Source organism: Suncus etruscus, chromosome 6 (genome assembly GCF_024139225.1).
Source record: "Suncus etruscus isolate mSunEtr1 chromosome 6, mSunEtr1.pri.cur, whole genome shotgun sequence".
Lineage (NCBI taxonomy): Eukaryota > Metazoa > Chordata > Mammalia > Eulipotyphla > Soricidae > Suncus > Suncus etruscus.
The window spans coordinates 80,791,017-80,815,941 of NC_064853.1; the positions used below are offsets into that span (position 1 = coordinate 80,791,017).

A 24,925-nucleotide genomic window follows, 5' to 3' on the forward strand; every position below is an offset into this window, starting at 1 on the left:
AGACAATAGGATGTGCCTGGAACATGAGGAAACTTTTTTTGTGCGATGGCAGATGTTGAAAACACCTTCAGTAGCATCACTTTAAAGCACGTTCTAAGGACTGACTGAGGCAGTTTATGAATTCCTTTAGAACAAGTTCTCCTCCCCCCTTTTGCTTTAGACTTGAAAAGGAAAGACAGGCAAGTGACCTGTGACAGCAGTTTAAGGGCTGTGAACGGCTGAGTATCATTAAAATGATCCAATTCATTGTGTGATGCTGGAAGTCTACTCCACTTTTATGTTGTAAATTCTGATTTATTTTCACCAGCCATATGAATATTGACCCACTTGGAGATTTGTGTTATTTAGGGAGTATTCTAAGAAGCTAGTTGAATACTTGAACCATAAAATGTCCAGTAAGATCACCATTTAGGTTTGCCAATAGAATACACTGCCTGCCTTCAGTGAGGAAATCAAAATGCTATTATGAAGTTTAAGATCAAAAAGGCTTAATATAAAACAGTAATTTCGTGGGTTCACCATCGAAACCGTGAAGAGACTTTGTATTGTCCCATTAGTGTTATATGAACATAAAAATGCATCTTTGATGTGTTGTTCTGGCAATAAATTTTGAAAAGTAATATTTATTAAATTTTTTGTATGAAAACCTGGAACAGTGTGGCCTCTTCTGAGATTCTGTAGTTCCGCTTGGCCTGGCCTGAATAAACCTCCTGGTAATTAATGGGGGCTCTGATTAAAAGGCTGTGCTTGACAGGGCTTGGAGGCAGGCATGAAAGACTTGTCAGCCCCCAAACTTTACTGGAGGTTCTCAAACAGGTCGGGTGGGGCTACTGTGAAGCTGGTACTGGGAGATGCATCCAGGGGCCTGGATTCACTTGTTATTCTATAGCAAGTGTGAAGACTGCTTGAATAAACTCCACTGGATTAATGGCATGTAGTATGAAGATGAATTGTTGGGGAGCACTCACAGGAAATGCCCATCAGTTCTGAAAGGTGTTTAAAGAAGTTAGGATTGTTGCTGGGGTGGCAAGAGAAGGAACAGGAAACTTGTTGCTCCCTTAAGCCCTGCATAGCTCTCTGTATTAATCTGAATGCTTCCTTGCCATCTCGGGCCACACCATCTGGCTTGTGAGCCCTGGTACGTCTCTAGGGTGGCTCCCTCACCCAGAGGGGAGGGACTGCATGACTCTGTGGAGGCTCCTCTACTGATTTGTTCCCAGGGAGGGATGTTTCTCTGGCTCCCCTCTGTACCCTTCTCAAGTGCCAGGTGCCTGACTTATAGAGTTCCAGAATTGAGCTGTCCCCATTCTAACCAGGCAGAAGGACTGAATTTGCCTTGCACCAGGTTCAGAGGCTAATAAAGCCCTACCCCTACTTGACAGGAGGCAGGGGACCTTTGCCTCTGGCACCTCTAGTGAGAGAAGAGCCATGGCAAAATATCCATGGCAGCTTCCAGCAGCTGTACGGGGTGGCCAGGAGTTGCTGGGTTAGGAAGCCAATCGTTAGGTCTCCTGGCTGACTGGATTCCAACAACAAACCAAAAGAAAAGCTGACAAGGTATTTTTCTGGCATTCTTGGTAAACTACCTGACTAGGAGTTGTGTTTTCTGATTGTAAGGGGCCCTCCCAGTCAGTGCTATAGGCGGTGGGGGACCCAGGAGCCACTCCGGGTGATTCCTGTCCAATGGGGCTGGAAGTTCACTGCCATGGCCTGAGGATGGGGTGTGTTCAGGTCTTGCATAGCCATGCTGGGGATTACTGGGGCTCCCCTAGTAGTGTTTGGGGGACTGCCAGAGCTATACTCAGCAGTGCCTGAGGGGCCTTATGGTGCTGAATATCAAAAGCAAGTTTTCAGCAGGTAAGTACTGTCTTCTCCCTGTGTTGTGTTTTCCTATGGGCATAATAGATGTTGAGTTTGGGGCTCAGTGGGTTAGGAGGGTGTATGCCTTACATGTGGCCGAACTGGGTTTGATCTCCAGATCCCATATGGTCCCCTGAGCACTGCCAGGAATAATTCCTGAGTGCAGAGTCATTGCTAGGGGTGGCCCCAAAACAACAATAACAACAAAACAGAGGCTGGAGATCTGGGATGTGATTCAAGTGGAAGGGTGAGGCCCTGGGTTTGATCCCTGGCACTGCATTGGCTGAGCATGAGGCATGGATTCCAGGAACCCCACCCCATGGGTGTGGTCTCTGCTAAAACTGAAAAACGTTTCAATGCTCGCTCTTTAAAGGTAGAGGTAAAAAAAAAAAAAAAGTAGGAGCTAGTAACTGTTCTGACCAGTGGGGAGGTGGTCTGAAGGATGTGAACAGCAAAGTCTGGTTTCCCGAGATCTGTCCTGTCCTCAAATGGCAGTGCTCTGTTGCTAATCTGATGGCTTCTGCAAGTAGGGTCAGAAAGGGAGGCTCATTCTCTTGGTACAGATTTAACCAGTGAGCACACATGCTTAGCAGACTCCAATACAATCCTTCATCAATACCTTACTTGCTCCAATGGTTTGTAAACTTGGATTTTGCCAGACCCTAGAATTCTTTAGGTAGTTGCTACATGTTTTGTGCTGGATTATAAAAAGACTTAATGAGCCTCTGTTATTCTTCCAGGAGGAAAGTGACCTTTGAGACTTCTGTTGTTTTATGGACACTTCCCTCCTAGACATTTGGTAGGGAGACAGAGTTCAGGTTCACCTGGCTAAGATTACAAGCCAGGAGCTTAATGGTAATGGCAATGTTCCCCTTTGTCCAAGTCGAGGAGCCCTGATTATGTTGGGCAAGGAAATAAGAAAGAAGGGGCTCAACCTTGCCCATTCCTATGAATTATCTTGCCCCCTCTTTTTTTCAAAGGGGAAGGAGGTGGAGCAGTGGTGCAAGTGGTAAAACATTTGCCTTGCCCACGCTAGCCTAGGACGGACCATGGGTTCAATCCCTCAGCATCCCATATGGTACCCCAAGCCAGGAGCGATTTCTGAGCACATAGCTAGGAGGAGTAACCCGTATCACTGGGTGTGATCCAAATACCAAAAAAGGGGTGGGTAGGAGGGAGGTACAGTTTGAACCATACCTAGCAGTGCTTGGGGCCAACTGCTGTCCCTGTGCTCAGAAATCATGGGTGGTGGTGGTCAGGGCAGTATAATGTGCTGTTGGGGACCTAACTAGGATTGGCCACATGCAGGGCAAGAGCCTTAACTCTGGGCCCTTTTTATATAGGACTTGGAAGAGAGAATGATCAGTCTATAAAATTTGGTATATTAGACCTCTGATATTAGAATCCCATGAAACTTGAGGAAGAGCTCAGGTTAAATGTCCTGAGGTTGACTCAATATAAATTCAGGGGGCTGTACAATGGGTATAGTGGGTTAGGCACTAACCTTGCATTCAGCTGACCCTTGGCATCTCAAATGGCTCCTTAAGCCCTGATAGGAATGTGGAGTAAGCCTGGAGCACCACTGGGCCTGGCCCCAAACCAAACTAACCAAACAGAAACAATGTAAAATCAGAATATGAAAGAGGAGGTGCATAAAGAGTAAGATAGGGTGATAACTTGAAATCACATTTCTATTTCATGTGAATAGACTGTCCTGAGTGGGCAGAGAACCTGGGAGCCGGTCCCTGGCTATACTTGGCACAATGATGCGGGCTTGAGTGCTCTGTGTATAGGGGTTACCAGGACCACACTTGAGGCACAATTCATAGCTGGCATTGAACCCAGGGCCTCACACATTAGGCACATGCTCCAACACTCAAGCTATCTCCCAGACCTTTGATTTTATTTTAGATTACAGGCTTAGCATAGGCCTCACCAGTAGTGGGCCTAGGAATGGGTATTTCCAGCAAGGTCTCCCTTCCTCCCCAACTTACACTCAGTAAAATTTGCAAATAGCTCTCCTAAAGGCTCATGTACAAGTTCTTCATTAATTATAATGTTTTTCCTCCTTGTTAAACTGAATTAAGTAGCCTGGAAGCCAGTTTGTTGCTAAATTGCCACCTGACATCATTTTTAAGTAAAATAATTACACTGCCCTTTGAGCAAGTCGTGGCCCAAGTGCTCTGGATTTATTAGCTGATGTGAGCGGGTCAGCAAGTCAAATGGAACTTATTTGGTAATATGTCTTAGGTAGCAAAGGGCCACAGAGAGAAGAGCATGGGTTTCCCATCTCTTAGACTTATAACTGTATTCAGAAGCGAGCAAGTGTACTGAGAAACATCCATTACCTTCAAGGTCTGTAGATCTCCACAGCATTGCAATTTGGACTGAGGAAGCTTCTAGCATTTCTATCATAGTGTAGACTGCTTCTCCTCTTTGCCTTTACTGGGAATGAGAAACAAGAGGGTATAGGTTCCTGGTCTAGAAAGAGTTATGCACATGAGTTATAGGAAGCCTCCTCCTGCTAATGTGTGTTTATGCTTTGTAAACTGATTCATCCTAGCATTGGGAAAGGAATCTGCTTCCTGAGGTTCTGTTTTTAAATAGGTAATTTGCAAAAACAACAATTATTTTTTCTTCACATTTTTTTTCCACCCCACAGGCAGCTAAATATCCTTGCTTGGGTATGTCAGTGTCCAACCATGCCAGCAGACTCCAGGTTATCAGAGACAGAAGTGCACCCTGAGGCATTTCTGGAGTGCTCTGGCCCCAGAACTCTTAGAAACAAAGCAGCACTAAGGCAATCTTGCATCATTTCAAATTCAGATGTTTCTGGCTCTATTTAAAATAACGAATTTACCTCTGCAACAGTTGCCCTTCTAATGATGGTTCATGAAATGCCAGCATAAACAGGGGTGGGAGTTGGTGGGAGGGAAGTGACACTTGTGGAGTGGATGGTTTGGGGGCTCCTGATGCTGCTGCCTGCCCTGGGCGGGTGGCAGAGGGACCTAAGCACCTGCATGGCACCCTCTGAAATCCTGCTAAAAGGGCGTGGCTCTCCTTGCTTTGGACATAAATTCTACCTGTTTTACTTGCTCCTACATGCCAGGCACAACCTTCCTGGCTGAGAATGTGTTCCTTTCAAGTCCCAGGCGGCTTTTACAAGTCTTAAATTATGTATCATTATGCACGGGTCCAGTATTAACCTGTGATATGAAAGTTGGGAAAATTAACTGGAAGAGTAAAGACTCCTAAATCCAATAAGAATCTCAAACTGAGGCCTACCCGTTGCCTCCCCCACCTCACCCTACCCCCCCTTCCCTGAAAATATCCACATTGGGGCACTTAAGGATTGCATTATCCAGAGAGCAGAAGCACATGCAAGCAAGCTGCAAGCAGCAGCTTTGTTTAAAAGAACAGCTGTCCTGGCGGGGCCAGCATGTTCCTCCATGACCCCTGAGGGGTACAGAGATGGCAGCCCAGTGGGCTCCTAGGGATCACTCAGACCACCAGGCTGCCTGGCCCCTTTCTGTTTGCACAGGAAAAGTAAAAACTGTGATGTGTTAGCCCTGCAGCTGAAAAGCTTTCCTCTTAGACCCCTGGATATGAAATTAATTGGACACCTCCCCCAGCAAAGGACCACCACCCACCATGAGGAGAAATTGAGACCTGGAAGATTGAAGGTGTGGCTCAGGTCAAATAGGTTGTTGAAGAGGCAGGACTAGGCTGTGATTCTGCTGTCCGGTTTGCTGTGTTCTGTCTCTTCTGAGGATTCAACACAGGGCCTGACTCTTGGAAAGTCACATTTCAAAAGAAGATACCAAGTCCCCAGCAAGGCCAGGAAGTTTTCTTGGTTCCCTCCATTTAGCAGTGTTGCCTCTGGGCTTGGCCTCAAAAGTGATCATTATTTTTAATTAATTAAAATTAATTCATTTTTGGTCTTTGGGACCATACCCCATGGTAGTTGGGGTTTACTTCTGGCTCTAAAATCAGAAATCATTCCTAGTGGTGCTCAGGGGACCATATGTGGTGCCAGGAATCAACTATGGGTAGGCAAGTGCTTTACCTGATGTACAATCTCTTGGCCCAAAACTGCTCTTCCTTTATTCATTTCTTCTTCTCTTCTCTTCTCTTCTCTTCTCTTCTCTTCTCTTCTCTTCTCTTCTCTTCTCTTCTCTTCTCTTCTCTTCTCTTCTCTTCTCTTCTCTTCCCTTCCCTTCCCATCCTCTCCTCTCATCATCTTTACCTGTCCCTTCCTCCTCCCTTCCTCCCTTCCTTCCTTCCTTCCTCCCTCCCTTCCTTCCTTCCTCCCTCCCTCCCTCCCTTCCTCCCTTCCTTCCTTCCTTCCTTCCTTCCTTCCTTCCTTCCTTCCTTCCTTCCTTCCTTCCTTTCTTCCCTTTCTTCTATTTCTTTTTAAATATTTTGGTTTCTGGGAGCCGGAGAGATAGCATGGAGGTAAGGTGTTTTCCTTGTATGCAGAAGGACAGTAGTTCAAATTCCAGCATCTCATATGATCCCCTGAGCATGCCAGAAGCGATTTCTGAGTGTAGAGCCAGGAGTAATCCCTGAGCGCTGCCAGGTATAACACCCCCCCCAAATATATTTTGGTTTCTGGGTCATAGCTGGCAGTGCTCAGTGGACAATTTATAGAGACAAAGATGACTAGGGTTAACCATGTCAATACAAGTGCCTGTGTCCCTTTATTATCTCTTCAGCCCCTATTTATTTTGGAGTAGTGTTTGAGGATTACTCCTGGCTCTATGCTCAAGGACAGCTCCAGGAATCATGCTCTCAGGGGCCATATGGTAACAGGTATTGAACCTGGGCCTTTCACATGCAAAGTATATGTTCAGCCAGCAATGCTCATGGTTACTCCTGGCTCTGTGCTTAGGAATCACTCCTAGAAAACTCAGAGGACCAAGCCTTGGTTGACTGCATAAAAGCAAGTGCCGTCCCCACTGTGATATCACTCTAGCAACAAATGGTATATTCTGATCCACAGATTCAGCCTCGTCCCTTAAGGGGTGGATCCTTTATTCTTGAGCAGCTTTTGATTTCCTTTTGAGTTTGTGCTTCATAAAATTATAAAATGAATTGCAGGGGAAAAAAGATTTATAAAGGAAATTCAGTCTTCCAATATCCTACTCCTTGTACACACACACACACACACACACACACACACACACACACTTCATAGCTTTTCAATGTCGGCACTGGTCCTAGTGCCTGGAAGCCACTGGGAAAGCTCTGGCAGATGGAAAGTACCTGCCATTAAGATTTGTCCTGGTCCCACATTTCCTTTGTTGTCTCCTGCTTTCCCTAGCCAGCTGCTTCCAGGTGAGCTTCCAGAAATCTTACCAAATTTTGTATTTACATATAAAAATGACATAAAGATATTAAAATGTTAAAATCTGAGTTGCCTGAATGAAATGAACTTGGCCCTGTGTGCAGTGGGGCCAGCTCAGACAAATCTGGGAGTTTCTGGAACAGCCTGTGGGCAGCTCTACTTCCTCTACCCAACACCCCAAAATATCTCTTCCACCTCCCTGCACGCCATGGAGGGATTAGGAATGCAGCGCACAAATCATCTTTAACCTGTTTGTCTTGTCAGGGGTGGGCCAGACTTACGTATTATGCAAAAGTTTCCTATATGCAGAGGCACCCACACAGAACAACTTGGAAAAGCCCCATCCTGGATCCAGAAATGGAAACTCTCCAAGTACAGGATATTAACAATCAGATACTCTCAGGGGGCTCTCCTGCTGGTTTTGCAAGGATGGTTTTTGGAAGTGTTTTTAAAATCCACTTTATAAGGATTCTAGGCATAAATGGGGAAGCAAGAACCCAAATGTGAAACAGCTACAGGTTTGCACGCAACTGAAAATCATGTTACAGAACCCAAATGTGAAACAGCTACAGGTTTGTACACAACTGAAAATCATATTACTGGGGTACAGAAAAGGTAGATAGAGTAAGGCCTCATAAGCTAATTTCTTCATATCCATGACCTAATACTTCTGCTCTTCCTGTGAATTCTTGTCCCAATACTCAGCAGAAGAGGCTTTAGACATGCCACCCAGTGTTCTCTGCTCCACAGGGCCCTGCCCAGCTCACCTGGTGTCGCTTTCATTACTTTCACCTTACCATGAGCACAGCCAGGCCCTTCGCTGAGTGGACAACAATGTGTCTCATCTGAGGCAAGACTTTCTTGATCCCTAGCATGGCTCTTCCTTCACAGTTCCTGGACTCCTGGCTGGGCATTCACTGCCTGGGTGGTCTTAGGCTCACATCTGTCACAGCTCAATAGCAGTGTCTGGGCTTTTAGGACTCAACAGACCTGTATTCTGAATGCTGCCAGCTACTAGCTTGGGGAAGTCTCTGTAATTCTGATTGTCTCTGTTTCTTTCTCTGTGAAATGGGGCAATAAATGTGAGCCATGAATGGCATTCATGAGAGGGCAGCAGAAAGAAGAAAGCTTTCAGTATTTTTTCAAGTATCCAGTGAGACTATAGAGTCCAATAAATATGAAGAAATTCAACTCGATTCAAGGACAGTCTCTGTTCTCACCATGAAAGAGGGCCCTTGTCAGAATTGAGCTAATTGCTCTTGGATCTAGCGGTAGATTAAATTAAAAGATAGCCCAAGATCCTGGCCCCTGGTTATTAATCAAGTACTAATTCAGGTACTTTTGTGAAAGGACTTTAAAGATATAATTAAAATATCCAACCAGTTGGCCTTAAAATATGGAGATTATCCAAGTAGAGTTGGCCTATCACAGGGATGCTCAAAACGGGTTTTGATATGCACGAAAGATAAGATTAACAGTACTGGCCATGTTCAAACCAGTCCAGCTCCAGAGATTCACTCTTTTCTCAAATGAGACGCAAACACCAGTCCAAACACAGAAAGCTGGACATCTAGGAAGGAGAGGGCAGGCTAACTCCTCACCCTGCCAAAGCCATATCTACTGCCTCTATCATCCACATTCGCCATTTCCCCCATGACCCTGCCTCATCACTGACCCTCCAGAATTCCTTTTGGGGACCCCAATCTGACCAAAGTTAGGTATGCTGATTTGAGGGAGGGGGTTGATAACACCAGGGCTTTTTGAAGCAAGTGAAAGCACCCTCCCTCCATATCTTTCTTCTTTTACGAGGCCTTGAAGCAGAGTACACATGCCTAAAAGTTATAGTATAAGTAATAGTGCTTTGAATCTCAAGACAACTTCATTTTTTTTTAATGCTGTCATCCCTATGGAAACATACCAATTTAACAGAATGAACATCTAACATCTAACATCAAGCTTACTAAGGACCGGAGAGATAGCATGGAGGTAAGGCGTTTGGCTTTCATGCAGAAGGTCATTGGTTCGAATCCCGGCATCCCATATGGTCCCCTGAGCCTGCCTGGAGTGATTTCTGAGCCAGGAGGAACTCCTGAGCGTTTGCCAGATGTGACCCAAAAGCCAAAAGCCAAAAGCTAAAAAAAAAACAAAAAAAAAAAACAAGAGCTTATTAAATCTTCTGCCATTGTATTAGTGACTTTTTTTTTTTTTGGGCCACACCCGTTTGACGCTCAGGGGTTACTCCTGGCTATGCACTCAGAAATCGCCCCTGGCTTGGAGGAACCATGTGGGACACCAGGGGATCGAACCACAGTCCGTCCTACGCTAACGCTTGCAAGGCAGACACCTTACCTCTAGCGCCACCTTCCCGGCCCCTGTATTAGTGACTTTCATTGGAGATAAAATAATTTTCACAAATGTACTTGCTACTATACTTTTTCTTTTCTCTTTTAACTCTCTACTTTTTTACTTTTTATTTTTCTTTCTATATTTTTTCAATAACTTTATCTGCTTTACTTTATCTGGAAAATGTGTTATGATCAACTATGTCAATTATATGATGCATTTTCTTTGAAGAAATTATAAAAGTTAAAATGATTAACAATACATAAATACCAATATCTTAATAACAATAAAATGGTTGAAATAATAATAACATATAAAATAAAGTTTTTGTGCATTTCACTTTAAAATTGCCCACGTTCCAACTAGGATGATATATTTTCAAGTTCACCTCATTTTCAATGAGATTTTTTTCAAATCATAGTTGTAGCTTAGCAGTCAACTCAAACCTTGATCTCTGGTACTGCAGAACAAGACCCAGACTTTTCTTCTTCTTCATCTTAGAAAAATAACAGATCAAAACAGCAGTGAGCTGTCAGGGAATACCCATAACAAAACTATATAAAATTTATATCCAAAATATAAATCAGGTATTGGAAAAGCTGTGACTAAAAGGAAATATTCTGGGGTGAGACCGATGCAGCCATCCAAGAAAACACTATAGAGATTCCTCAAAAGGAAAACTATATAAAATTTATATCCAAAATATAAATCAGGTGTTGGAAAAGCTGTGACTAAAAGGAAATATTCTGGGGTGAGACGGATGCAGCCATCCAAGAAAACACTATAGAGATTCCTCAAAAGGGTTAAAAGTGGAAATGCATTCCCACCCATTTAGCCCACTTATGTCTTTTTACCCAAAATTATACAAAGCTATTAATTCAAAGAAATTTATGTACCCCTTACAATGCAACATTTTTATAATAAGCAAGAGTTGAAAACAACTTAAATTCCCATCAACAGGTGATTGGATGGGTAAAGAAGATATGGCATATATAGAATAAAAGTAGTCAGTTCTGGGCCCAGAGAGATAGCACAGTGGTGTTTGCCTTGCAAGCAGCCGATCCAGGACCAAAGGTGGTTGGTTCAAATCCGGTGTCCCATATGGTCCCCTGTGCCTGCCAGGAGCTTTTTCTGAGCAGACAGCCAGGAGTAATCCCTGAGCACTGCCGGGTGTGGCCCAAAAACTAAAAAAAAAAAAAAAAAGTATTCAGTTCTAATAATCATTAAGTAATTTTATTTGATTCAACATAGATAAACATAGGATTATACTTAGTGACATGCATTCAAAACAATCACCATATTATTTTATTCTTATTTGGTACACACAAACAAAACAAAACAAAACAAATGAACTAAATACAACAAAAACAAACCTTGAAGCTACTGGACTACATTCATGAGCAGGGAAAGATAAATAAGATGAATAAATGATGAATAAAAGATGAATAAATGGGACAGTCAATATCTATTTAATTAAAGGGATCAACTATATGATGGATAAAGTTGAACTTTCAGTGGGAAAATTAATGTTGTATATGTAGATACTGATCTAGAATGAAACATGTGGACCTAATGTTATAATGCAACACTACTACAATAAAATTGTTTAAAACATTAAGAAAGAGGTGCTCGCTTCGGTAGCACATATACTAAAATTGGAAAGATACAGAGAAGATTAGCATGGCCCCTGCACAAGGATGACACGCAAATTCGTGAAGCATTCCATATTTAAAAAAAAAAAAAGAAAGAAAAGAAAGAGTGGGGATGGGTAGTACAGGGATTAGGTACTTGTCTTATATGTGCTGTTTCCGTTTGATCCTTGGCCCCTCCAGAGCAATACCAGAAGTGATTAGGGTGCCCTAATGTATTGGTCCACTTTCTCCCTCTGACAACAGGAATGAAGAAGCTGGTATTTATCCTCCTGGGCACACTTTGCAGGTTTGGGAAAGAGCTATTGGCATTCTTCTCACCAACGGAGCATGTGGAGGAGGAATGGGAAAAGGGCTGTGAGAGCCCCTGAGCCCAGCCCAATTCCCAGTTAATCCATCACCTGCCTCCTCTGCAGAAGGGTCTGTCAGTCCATCACACTGCTCTGTGTGTGTGTGTGTGTGTGTGTGTGTGTGTGTGTGTGTGTGTGTGTGTGTGTGTGTGTGTGAGCAAGAATTGCAGAGCCAGGACTAGTAATAGAAGGGCCTGCCGAGAGGGCGTGGGAGACTGGGAACTTATTTATAAAAGCTCTTCTGCCCTAAAGCAAGTCAAACTCCCTGCTGAGGAGTTGCTTTTTCTTCCTCCCCTTTGAGTCTTGTGTGCTGGACTGACCTCTCTTCCCGCAGAGGTCAGGGCTCTGATCGCCTAAGAAGCCCCAGAGGAGAGGGTTCGGAGAGGAAAGCTTTAGTAAATCTCTTTTTCTTCTTTTCTTTTTTATTATTATTTTTTTAAATAGTTAGATGTTATGATCTTTTAGGGACTATGGAGAAAATACAAAGCCATCATAAAATCAGCCCATCACTAGAGTCCCACCCACTTTTTACTTCAGTGTCTAAAATAAATCAGGCTGGGTAAGGAATGAGGTTTGAAGAAATGGAAATTAAGTTAAAAACAAGGTTAGCAGCTCATCCCAGGTAATCCTTTTGAGGATGAGAAACTCTTCTAATTTTCCCACAGGATTCCCCAGATGAGTTTTCTGAGTCAAACTATTTCATTTTATTTACAACCATGTTACTTGTTTATTATTATTTCACAAATTTATAGGAGGATTTCACTAGAGAATGTGGGCATAAGAAGGACTGGATTACCCATCATTGCTCTCATCAGGAAGTGTGGAGTCAAGTAGTCATGGTTTCACTGATTGGTCAATTCACTCAACACTTAAACATATATTATATTATGAAATATAATATATTTTCTCTAGTATCTTACAGTATCTTTGGACAGAGCAAAGAACATGATCAGAAAGGCTCTAACAGTAATGGAGTTTTGTCATCTAGCAATTCAGAAATTTGCTAATATTTGGTCATTCTTTCTTTCACTTATCAAAACTATTAAGTGTTTTCTATGTAATAGTTGCTGGGAGAACCACAGGGAACCCAATAAATACAGTCCCTTTGTTTTATGAGGCTTAGAGATTAGTGGGAAAAACAAATCACCAATGTAAGAATTCACATCACAAGTAAGGAATATATGGTCTGTCACTGATACAAAGTGTTCATACTTCTGCTGCCCTGCCAAATGTGAACTTAAGATCCACACGCATTTTTTGTGGGCTAACTAATGATATTAATGATCATGGATCAAAGGTAAACCTCAATTATTTTAGGCACTTAAAAAACTCATTGTATAAGAGTAATGATTTCTCACAGAAGCAACTCATGCTCTGAGACATGGTCTAGAGCAGGAGAATGAATGTAGAGGGTCTGAAGGAGAAACAGAAGAAACCAGACATCCATTTGTACAGCACAATATCTGCCTCCTGACACCTAGTCACCAAAGCTTTTCTTCTTCCTTTGAAAGCACACTCTAGAGGTACTTTTTATTTGCAGACAGGCCATCTTCTAAAGGACACAGCTCTGCCAATGTGCCTTTTTTAAATATCCACAATTTTAACATGTATACATGTGTATATACACAAATGCTCCTTGCTATTATTTCACATTATATGAAGTAATTTTAAAATTCCAATGCCCAGGCAAAAGCTTCAGGATTCTGATTTTACTAGAAGTCACCCATGTGCTGTTTCCAATGTATGGCTATTGTCAAGAACCTTTCTTTTAATTATTTTGTTTCTAGGGCCACATCTGGTGATGCTCTATGTTCAGGAATCATTCTTAGCAGTGTTTGGGAGATCATGAGTGTTGACAGGAATGAAAAAGATGGTGCAGCATTCAAGGCAAGTACCTTAGGCCCTGTACTATCCCTTTAACCCAAGAATCTTTTTGTTTGTTTGTTTTGGGCCACACCTGGTGACACTCAGGGGTTACTCCTGACTAGGCGCTCAGAAATTGCTCCTGGCTTGGGGGGCCATATGGGACACTGGGGGATCGAACCATGGTCTGTCCTAGGCTAGCACTGGCAAGGCATATATATGCCTTATCTCTTGCTCCACTATTCAGGCCAACCAAGAATAATTTTTAACTACATGAAGAAATTAATGCATATAAGTGGTAATCTATGTCAAAATTCTACAGAGCCAAGAGCAACGCTTAAAATTAGTTGATTTTTTTTAAGCCTTTCAGCCATGAGGGTGCTTGTGCCTAACAGTGTTGGTTGCTACCAGGGCCATTGCAATAGTACTTAGGGGCCCACCATGCTGGGAATGGAACCTGGGGCTTCAGCATGCAAAGCATATTATCTGGTTCACAGAGATATTTTCCTGGCCCCAAATATGAATTTCATTTAAGAGTTGATAAAATGGAGACTCCGGAAGTTAAGTCCAGAAAAACACAAACCATTTAATAGCAGAGCAGTAGCTTTGCACAGGGTTTGCAGCTAGGAGCACCAATCATCCTGTATTCTCTGGATCTTCAACCCAGACTTAGGTCCAAGTTTAGAGCATACCAGTCTTGCTAGGGATAGACAGTCTTGCATGTGACAATGACAAAAATACTGGGATAAAATGGGCTTTGCTTTACAGTAGCAGTGTTTTCCAGCAATCCACACATGGCTATTCCTCATCCTTTTGATCTCCACCATTACTTATGGTTCCCCAGTCCCACCAGCAGTGATCCATGAGCATAGCCTTGAGCAGCTAGGTGTGACCCCCAAACCAAAGTAAAACAAAACAAAACAAAACAAAAATAAATTTACTTTTTCAATCTAATACTAAAATATTTCCCCTAAAATTATGTATAAGACCTTAGGATAAATATATTTACAAGTGACCAGAGAAGCCCTAGATCCTGTCATAAAAGGCAGAGTAGAGGGTGAGGTAGTCCTAAGACTTCATTCAATGCTATCCAAGGACCAGAACCTCTTGACAAAATGAATCCACTGGGAAAATGTCACAAGTCTCTGTAAAGAAATCAAGGTTGAATATTTTAACCCCTCACAAAAGGGGTCTATCTGAACTTACATTTGGGAGCAGGAATGGAAACATATCTGCACTGCAAACACCACTCCTAAATGTTCAGGGCTTATTGTTCAAATGCAAATCTTCTTAGATTATTTTAGCACAGTTTTCAAACCTTAGAATGGCTTTTAGGAAAGAGGAGGAAAGAGTTTCTAACAAAAATGGTTATAATTTTAAATATTGTTTTAAACATTACTCGAACAGGACATCTTCGAGTTATATTTCCTGGGGCTAATTCCCTTGGTTTGAAGAAAAGCAATATATGCTAATTTGATCTCTTAAAACAATTTTAGTTTTTCTTCATAAAACAGATTTATTTTTACTAATACTCTTTTTATCCCCTAGGCTTGCAAAATTATTTCAGCTATTTAAATAGTAAAAACAAAACAAATGAAAGGATAAGATCAATGGGGAAAAAAGCTTTCCTGTTAGCATTCAGTGTTTGCTATTTGGTTTCTTTAATTTGATTAAAGAAAATTATCCTGAAAAACTATCAGAACTACACGTTCATATGCACACTTAGTCAGATTTTTTATTTCTTGGTAATTTTTGTACTATCAAAGAATTGAAAATATTTGATAACCAATGACAATTATAAGATAACATGTGGCAAATCTATATTATACTGAACCTACTAAAACTATATATAAAGAAACAGTGGAGTGTGATTAAATTCAAGTCCAATACTGAGTGTTTCTTCACAATTAAGGGCAATAATCTCATCTAACTGAGTTGCTTCTGTTAAGCTACACATTGACACATATTTGTTTCTTGTTTTATTAATAATAAGTATAAAAACCAAATGAAAGGGAGTTCTGCAGATTTCTGAGAATTTAATTATGCCATTAACTTGTAATACCAATGATATATACGGTTGGACTTCTGTCCTCAGTAATTATCTGAATTAACTTCTTTTTATAATGCTTAATTTATTTTGTTCTAAGGAAGGCTTTAACTATTTAAGAAAAATCAGCTTAATTTTGATTTTTTTTACTTGCTCCAACGTGTTTCAATTCATTCGTGTTTCAGCAACAAGGAATGAACTCTCTTCATCTTGACAAACCAATCTTTTCTCATAAGAGAGAAGAAGAAATTAAAGTGATTTCCATATTCAAGTTATAGCATGCTGAACAAAGAATTTTTGGCTCTTAGGAAAGACACTTGTTATCTCAAAGGGAGGGTCGTACAGTAGAATGTGTGGATATGATACAATAGGAATGCCAAGAAGAAACTCAAGGAAAATGGTGACAGCAATGGTGACACTGTGAACCTAAGCCATTCATGTGCACAGAGGTTTCCTTCTCTTGTATGTTGTTCCCTCTTGAAGTTCATTCTGAAATAAAAGGCAACAATTTATTCCAAAGTCCAAACATGACATACAAAACAATTGACTGTGATTCTGTACTTGTTTCTTCAAAGTATCTTGGGATAACTCATTCAGAGAGAAATTATCTTCTCCATTACACAAAAAACTGGGTATTTTATGACTTACTTTTTATAAAATGAAATATTTCCCTCCCTTTTAAATATTAAATTCAGTAAACAACAGAAACTGCAGCACTCAGACTCATTTCCCCAAATGTTTGCTCCTTTGCATAATTTATATGCCTATAAGGAGGGGGATTTACAGTTAACTTCTAGTAGAAAAAAATGCATATGAAAAAAAAATTATCCTGGTTATTCTCAGGCACTTACTGTTTGTGGATATAAAAAAGTAAGCAAATTCCAAACCAGTCTATATTAAAAAATCATTTGAAAGCACCTGAAGGTAACTTACTAATCATGGCACCAAGAAAGTTAGGAAGGTCAAATTCACAGCATTGACTAAATTGCATCCACATGTCTTTTAAGCATCCATGTGGTTGATGAACTTACTCATTTGATTAAGAATACTGACAGGATATGCCTTTTGATACTGTTATTCTTCAGAATATTAAAGCACACATCACTACAGTAGTAGAGAACTCTTCATCTCCCTTCTACAAGCCACAAATAAAGCTAAGAACCATTTTCCCCAATGTACTTCTACATAGCCAATGAATCAATCATTCTATGAGTAACAAGAAAGCCAAGGGATTTTGCATGTGCAGAAGGAAGATGCTTGAATGCTGAACCTCTTAAGCACATGCAATAGTATTAAAATGAAAAGATGTTCTCTCATTACTCCTGTTTTAATTCATATGAAGGCTTCAAGAAAGACCATACTCACTTACAACTGAAGACTCTATTCCCTTCTTAGGTGAATTATTGTACTTCTACCAAATTCTAAAGCAAAGACTTTTCTCAAAGAAAATAATTACAAGTATTGGCTTTGAGTATTAGGGTCAAAGAAAAACTCAATCTAAATTTTACCTGTGCTTCCAGTTTAGAATTAGTCTTCCAGTTCTGGCCCAAGCAGTAGATATAGCTCTGCAATAGGTGTTTCTGTTTTGATTTGAATTTGAGTCTCTTTTCCAGAGAACTAATTTCTTGGCCTATCTCTTGAGTTATTATTTGTGCCCACTCTGTTAAAACTACTCTAATAATTCTTTCTGTTTAATAAAATTTAATGATACATTAGTCAGTGAAAAAAAATGATAATGATACATTAGTCAGTGAAAAAAAATGACAATATTGGTGACTCTAGGCAGAAGGTCCAGAAAGAGCAATGGAAACTGATGGTTACTTCTTTCTCAGAGGTTTTAGTACTTTCTTGTTTATACTGAATAAAAATAAGATATTCTAATATAACTATCATTCTCCTGGATTCTGCTCATAAAAGAATCTGTGAATTACCATCAGCTGGGAGCAGGAAAGAAGCTAGATGGAAAGCAAGGACATGGTGGGAAGGAAATGTTCCTGACAGGAGTAGCAAAATTGAGTTGGAGGAAGGGGATGCCTCCAGGTGAAGTTTGAAACCTTAAAGGAAGAAGATCTAAATTTCTCACCAACTGAGATGACCAGACTGCATTGCATGACCCAAAGTGATGCCATAAAATTGGGTTGTCTCTTTAAAGAGTAATACAACTAGGAAAAGTAGGCATGGGAAGCACAGAATGAGCTAGAAAAAACACTCATTCACCATAACCATGAACTTCTACTGTTTCCATATCCATATCCATTTAGCTCCTCCAAAACCCAATTTATTTTCTTGATGGCTCTAATACTTAGGATGTGTGTATAAATATATATGCATATATATCTGTTTGTATGTATATACTGTATAAACATACTTAATTTCTTCTTTGTTTAGGAAATATTTCTTTAAAGGAGTGCTAGATGCTGAACAGGAAAGATACATTTAATAGCTGGTCATAGAATATGGTTTCTTTCCTAGTTTAGATTGAATCTGAGTTAATTGGTACACATCCAAATTTATTCATTGCTCTAATTCAGTATGTAACACTGTAGCAAGCTCACTACAGAGATCATGACAGATCCTGCCATAGGAAGGTTCCTGTCTAAAAATTCAAAATCCAAATTAGAATTTAGAATTTCTTTTTTTTTTGCATCATTTTTTTATTTAAACAACTTTGTTACATACATGATTGTGTTTGGGTTTCAGTCATGTAAAGAACACCACCCATCACCAGTGCAACAGTCCCATCACCAATGTCCCAAATCTCCCTCCTCCCCACCCAACCCCTGCCTGTACTCTAGACAGGCTTTCTATTTCCCTCGTACAAGAGAATTTAGAATTTCTGGCCACTGAGTTCCCTTTGGCTCTTGTTATTCCTGAGCCTAATGAAAGTATGAGAAAGGGGGACAGAGCAAAGATAGTGATGTGCTGGAAAGGCAAAGCAAAACAAGCATATACAATGTCTTTCCCAAATGCTTGGCTAAGATCTCCATAAATTTTTAGCAATTCTTAGGGGACATGACAGCTGCCTAACTGCTATGGCTACTAAACTGTGTACTCTGGGAACAGAGTAAACCAAGAGTTTTCCCAGTTTGAAGGAGCAGAAAGGTTCTGTATAACCACACATAGGCCCAGCTGATGAGCTAGAGACCACAGTAACCAGAATGATAACCAGTCTAGTCTAGCTCAACAACTAGAATTAGTAGAAAGTATTTCCAAATTACCCAAAGTTTCTCATTAAGTAGGGTCCAGTCAGGTCCCAAGGTATACATTTTTAGGATAGTCTTAGTCAGTGAAGCTGGTTCCAGGTGAGATGCTGAAAGCTTCCTTCACTGCTTCTCTCCTCAGGCTGAGGAGTAGCAGAGTTAACTGCAACTCTAGACTGAGCCGCATGACCCTGGCAATATCACATCATGTGCAGTGGTTCTGTGGCCAACCCAGTGACAGCCAATAAGTCATATGGCTAACACTTTTTGTAGTTCTTTCAGAAATGGTAACCCCTCTTGACAATGTTGAGCACTGTTTGCCATCAAAATGATTTTATAAGAACCATTTTCAAAGTGTGATGAGAAAGTAGCAGAGAGAGGTTCCCAGATGTGCCTACTTTAAAACCTAAGTTGGCATGGAAAATGACTAAATTATTTGTCTTCTTATTATTCAAAAACAATCCTTCAAATTCATTTAAAATTCTGGCCTCTGTACTTATACAGGATTCATTTTCTACAGCTTTGGTCACTGTTTCCTCACCAACATGCAGCACTTCTCTCTGGTAGGCTAGTGGTTCTTTCTTTCATGTTCTTTCTCATAGGTTCCCTGAAGTGTCCAGAATTCAGTATTTGTGCTTGAGCCAGCCTGCTGTGCCTGCCCTGGCTTATTTAAAATATGCTGTCTGGAGGAGAGATTTTCCAAAACATGAGACTGCTTTAGACAAGGTTTTTGCTAAATCTTCTTTCAAAAGTAACCCCGGATCTGACAATTCTAAAGCCAGCAAAGCCCTGACAACTTTGCCCTTTTTTCCACTATTGTGTCTCTGGGGGTTCATCAATCACTTCCAAGAGAAACTGTTGTGGTGGTCGCAGCCCTGTGCAAACCCACACCGCCTGCACTGCTCTTGTGTTTTGGCCCCTTGAGGAGTTTTTGGTCTGTTTTGGTCTAGCTGATGCTGACTCACAGCTCTAGACAGGGCTCCTACTTACAGTTCCATCTCTAACCGCTCCCCAGGATGAGGTTTTTGCTGGCCATTGCAGTCTTCTGGTTGGATGTGATGACCAGTTTTCAGCTCTTGAAAAGAAAATCCCCAATGGTTCCCAGCTGCCTTTATGAAATCCTTCGTGGGCCTTTTGGACTCCAACGAAGCACTCGATAATGCGTGGCCATCACCCCTCCTCCTTGCTATGTCCACAATCTCTGAGTGACTGGACGTTCCCACAATGTTCCTGCTGCTCCATGATTTGTTCACAGCATGGCTTTTTGTTTCGGTTCTCATCACACTAAAAACAAGGAGATTTTGTTTTGTTTTATTTTAAGTTACAATGACAAAGTTTTCTCCAAATTCCCCTTTCCACATTCATATAGCTGAGAAAAAGAAGATGTGTGCTTTCTATACATCTTACCCCCTCCCTGAAAAAATCTAGAAAAGTTCCCCAAGTGGATAATGAGAAAGGCAGACTGTCTCAAACAATTTACATTCCCTAACGCACTATTATACAATTGACTGATAACTGGATTTTCAATGGAACTGTGTTGGAGTTCATAATATTTTGATGACTACTATGAATATTATGCTTTTTTTCCTACTTTATTTTTTAGCCACACCTGATGTCACTCAGGGGTTACTTCTGTCTTTGTGCTCAGAAATTATTCCTGGAAGGCTTTAGAACCCTATGGCATGCTGGGGACCAAACCCTAGTTAACTGCATGGAAGGCAAAAACACTACCCACTGTGTTTTCACTCTGGCCCCCTTGCTTTTCTATTTCCAAAGCTTACACTATGTGCGTGTATTGTGTGGACAAAAATATGTTTTCACATACTTAAGATTTTATTTGGAAGTAAATAACCTGGAAATTCTCTCAGGTCATTTTAAGATATTCATCATAGATAACCACTATTTAGCTAGGGTCAGGCTTATTCAGCAGCCATCTAGAAACAAAGTCAGTTACTGTAAATAAAAATTCACTAGATGAAAGAAAAAAGGTAAAATCAATATGTGTTTCTAAACTACATGCTAACATATCCCATCCACCCTTCCTTCTGAATATTTCTTTTGAGATATGCATCTACTTATACATAGATACACCTCTTTTATTCTATGGCACCCACATAGATGATGCAAATATCTGCCTTGTAAAATCCACCTTAAGTAGACAAAGAAGCTACACAAAAAATACAGAAACTCAAGACTCTGTCTTCAACAGATAAATGGTGAGACATTTCTTAAATCAACCAATGTAAACTACTGAAGCTAGAATATTTATTCTGGCTAACTTTGGGTCTTAAAAATATTTTAAGGCTCCCACTGCTGCTATCAGAGGCATAAGGATTATTCTAATTATATTAGGGTTAGACTAATCATCTTAGGAAAGGAATGTACCTTTTAGATCTGTTTAAAAGCTGTAAGAAATACCACCAACAGGTGCTTTTCATCTTCAAAGCCCTTGTAATTAATTACTCCTTGCAACACACCTGTGAAGCAAGGCCTCCATCCCCATTGCCACCATTCAGAAAGCTAAAAGAAAGAGAGTTAGGAGCAGAGAAAGTACATGGCTTCTGGTACGCTCAGCTTCAGGGTGGGTCTTGTCCTTAGATTCTGTGCACTGTAACTGGAGTCTAGATGATGTTACGTGTGTTATGTGGCTATATACATAGTCAAAGATAAGGAAAAGTACACATAGCATAGTGGATCTACATCACTTTTTTCCTTGGGAGAGTGGGTATGTCAGGGATCCTGGATCTACATTTTTTTTTTTCAGAGCACTTCTCTTGTGCCTTGCCCTGAGAGGAAGTAGAATCTCAGCACAGTCAGTGAAATAATCTGACATTCCTTGGTGAGTGCTTTCCATCTATTCCAAAAGATAACAAAGAGTTCAACCAGAAATGTATTTGCTGAATATGTGAAAAAGATAGACAACAGCACAGATGTATTTTTATGATAGCGAGATAAAACTGCTTGGTGTCAGGAAATTTTCAATGTTTTCATCTATATTTTCTTTGGGTAAACTCACAACTCCTGGACTCCAGCCTACACATTTTGTGTTTTACAAAATGCCACAAACGGCAAAAGCTGGCTCCCTGTGTGTGACACCAGGCGGGGAAAATCCGCAAAAGTACACCGGCCCAGTGGGGCTCAGCTGTGAAAGACTGTGAGTGTGACCTGTCTATGTCTGTCTACTGTCCTCTTGCGTGAAACTCTTGCGAGTGGGGCAAAAAGAGGCTCCAGAGGAGCACGGCTGCTCCGCTTCGCTACGCGGCCGTGCACTCTTTCTAAGGAAAGAACTCCATTGCAACAAGAAGGAAAAATCACACTAAGAACAGCGCTATATCACAGAAGCAAACATTTCTCTCTGGACTGTCTTCTCTGTTGCATGCTCGGGCCTAAGATTTGTCCCAGTGTGAGGCTTCATCCACGGAGGACTCCCCTCCCTTAGAGGCAAGTCAGCCCATCCAGAAAGGGAGGAGCCAGAGGAGTGTGCTGCCTACATCATATAGACAATGAATACCACTACAACACGTAGAAAAACCCACAATACAAGTGTGACAATGGGGAAACAACGCAGGCCAGCATCAGACATAGAGAATGAAGATGACAATTCTGAGGACCAGATAATGACTGAACAACTAATCAACCTCTCAGATAAGGACTTTAGACTAGCAATATGGAAGGTGCTCAACAGACTCCAAGAAACCATGGATCGAGTTGAACAGAACACTAATAAGAACCAAGAAAATATGAAGGCAGAAATGACAAAACTCCAAACTGAAATAACATGTCAACTAACAGGACTGAAAAAGTCAGTAAACGAAGTGAATGACAAAATGGATAAGCTCTGGGACAGGGTATCAGAAGCTGAGAATAGACTTGGTGCTGTGGAAGATGAGATACATAACAATTCCATACAGCAGGAGAGATTGGACAAAAAACTTAAAGCAAATGAGCAGACAATGGAAAAATTAGTCAAAGAATGGGAACAGACGAAAATAGAAGTCTATGATAAGATCAACAGAAACAACTTAAGAATCATTGGAGTCCCAGAGACCCAGGAAGAAAATTTCCAGGAAGAATCAATGGTCAAGAACATCATTAAAGAGAAACTTCCAGAGCTAAAGAATATATGTGATCAAATCCTGCATGCCCGAAGAGTACCAACCAAAAGAGACCCCAGAAAAACCACCCCAAGACACATCCTAGTCACAATGACAAATCCCACAGATAGAGACAGAATTCTGAAAACAGCAAGATCAAAAGGGGAAATCATGTTCAAGCAAGCTTCCCTGAGATTTACAGCAGACCTGTCACCAGAAACGCTCAATGCCAGAAAGCAGTGGTGGGATATTGTGACAAGACTGAATGAAATGAATGCTTCACCCAGAATACTATACCCAGCAAAACTCACTTTCCAGTTTGATGGAAGAATACATGGTTTCACAGACAAAAAACAGCTCAGAAACTTCACAGACACAAAACCAGTCTTAAGAGAAAAACTGAAAAACCTAATCTAAGACAAGACTACCCAAAAGACACACCAAATTTTGAAATAAAGATGGCATTAAATCCCAGGACAATTCTTTCTCTCAACGTCAATGGACTAAATGCACCAGTTAAGAGACACAGAGTGGCTAAATGGATCAAAAAACTCAATCCAACCTTCTGCTGCCTACAAGAAACGCACCTGAATAGTCAGAACAAACATAGACTCAAAATAAAAGGCTGGAGAAAAGTTATCCAAGCAAACAACACCCATAAAAAAGCTGGAGTGGCCATACTAATATCAGATAATGCAAACTTTATACTCAGGAAAGTTGTAAGGGACAAAGACGGACATTTTATATTAATCAAGGGGTACGTAGAGCAGGAAGAATTCACTCTCCTAAACATATATGCACCGAATGAGGGGCCAGCAAAATATTTAATACAACTGTTGACAAATCTGAAAAATAATATCAACAACAACACAATAATTGTGGGGGACCTTAACACGGCTTTGTCAACACTGGACAGGTCAACCAGACTGAAACCCAACAAGAATATACTAGACCTGAGGAGAGAAATGGAAGAAAGAGGCCTAGTGGATATATATAGGACTCTCCATCCCCAGAAACCTGGATACACATTCTTCTCCAATGTACATGGGACATTCTCCAGGATAGACTACATGCTGGCACATAAAACATACCTCCATAAGATCAAGAGGATAGAAATTTTGCAGACTACCTTCGCTGACCACAAGGCTCTGAAATTATTTGTGAACTCCAAAGGGACTCAGAAGAAACACTTTAACACCTGGAAGTTAAACAGCCTCATGCTCAATAACCAGTGGGTCCGAGATGAAATCAAGGAGGAAATCAAAAGGTTCCTGGAAACAAATGACAATAAAGACACAAACTCTCAGAACTTATGGGACACAGCAAAAGCAGTACTGAGAGGAAAATTTATAGCTTTGCAAGCACACATCAGGAAGGAAGAAGGAGCTTACCTGAGTAGCTTAATGACACAGCTAATAGAACTAGAAAATGCTCAACAAAAGGACCCAAGAATAGGAAGACAGAAGGAAATAACAAAGCTGAGAGCAGAAATCAACGAAGTGGAAACTCAAAAAACAATCCGAAAGATCAACGAAAGCAGAAGTTGGTTCTTTGAAAAAATAAACAAGATTGATAGACCACTGGCAAACCTAACAAAGAAAGAGAGAGAGAGAAATTTGATAACTCTTATCAGGAATGAAAAAGGAGAGATCACTACTGATATGACAGAGATTCAAAGGGTAATCAGAAACTACTTTGAAAAACTCTACGCCACTAAAAATGAGAACCTGGAAGAAATGGATAAATTCTTGGACTCTTATAATCTTCCACGGTTGAAGGAAGAGGATGTAGCATATCTAAACACCCCCATCACCATTGATGAAATTAAAACAGTAATCAAATGTCTGCCGAAAAACAAAAGCCCAGGTCCAGATGGATTCACTAATGAATTCTATCAAACTTTCCAAGAGGAACTACTGCCAATCTTGGCAAGACTCTTTCATGAAATTGAACAAACAGAAACACTTCCAAATAGCTTTTATGAAGCCAACATCACCTTGATACCTAAACCAGACAGAGACGCTACCAAAAAAGAAAATTACAGACCAATATCACTGATGAATGCAGATGCAAAGATCCTCAACAAAATCCTGGCAAATAGGATTCAATGCCTCGTTAAGAAGATCATCCACTACGATCAAGTAGGTTTCATCCCAGGAATGCAAGGCTGGT

The 24,925-nt window shown here is 40.8% G+C and overlaps 1 protein-coding gene and 1 non-coding gene across 2 annotated transcripts in view; one reads left to right on the top strand and one right to left on the bottom strand.

Annotated features, from left to right (window-relative positions):
* Positions 1-11,175: 11,175 nt before the first annotated feature.
* LOC126012902 (U6 spliceosomal RNA) lies at positions 11,176-11,282 on the top strand. The gene has a single exon (XR_007497246.1). It is a non-coding gene; the product is annotated as a U6 spliceosomal RNA (small nuclear RNA).
* A 7,945-nt stretch (positions 11,283-19,227) lies between these two features.
* SLX4IP (SLX4 interacting protein) overlaps positions 19,228-24,925 on the bottom strand; it is a 247,744-nt gene continuing 242,046 nt past the window's right edge. The window contains 7 exon segments of the mRNA XM_049775594.1: positions 19,228-19,375; positions 19,377-19,465; positions 19,468-19,516; positions 19,518-19,588; positions 19,590-19,657; positions 19,660-19,943; positions 21,365-21,513. Coding sequence (XP_049631551.1) covers positions 19,228-19,375; positions 19,377-19,465; positions 19,468-19,516; positions 19,518-19,588; positions 19,590-19,657; positions 19,660-19,943; positions 21,365-21,513 — 858 coding nt within the window.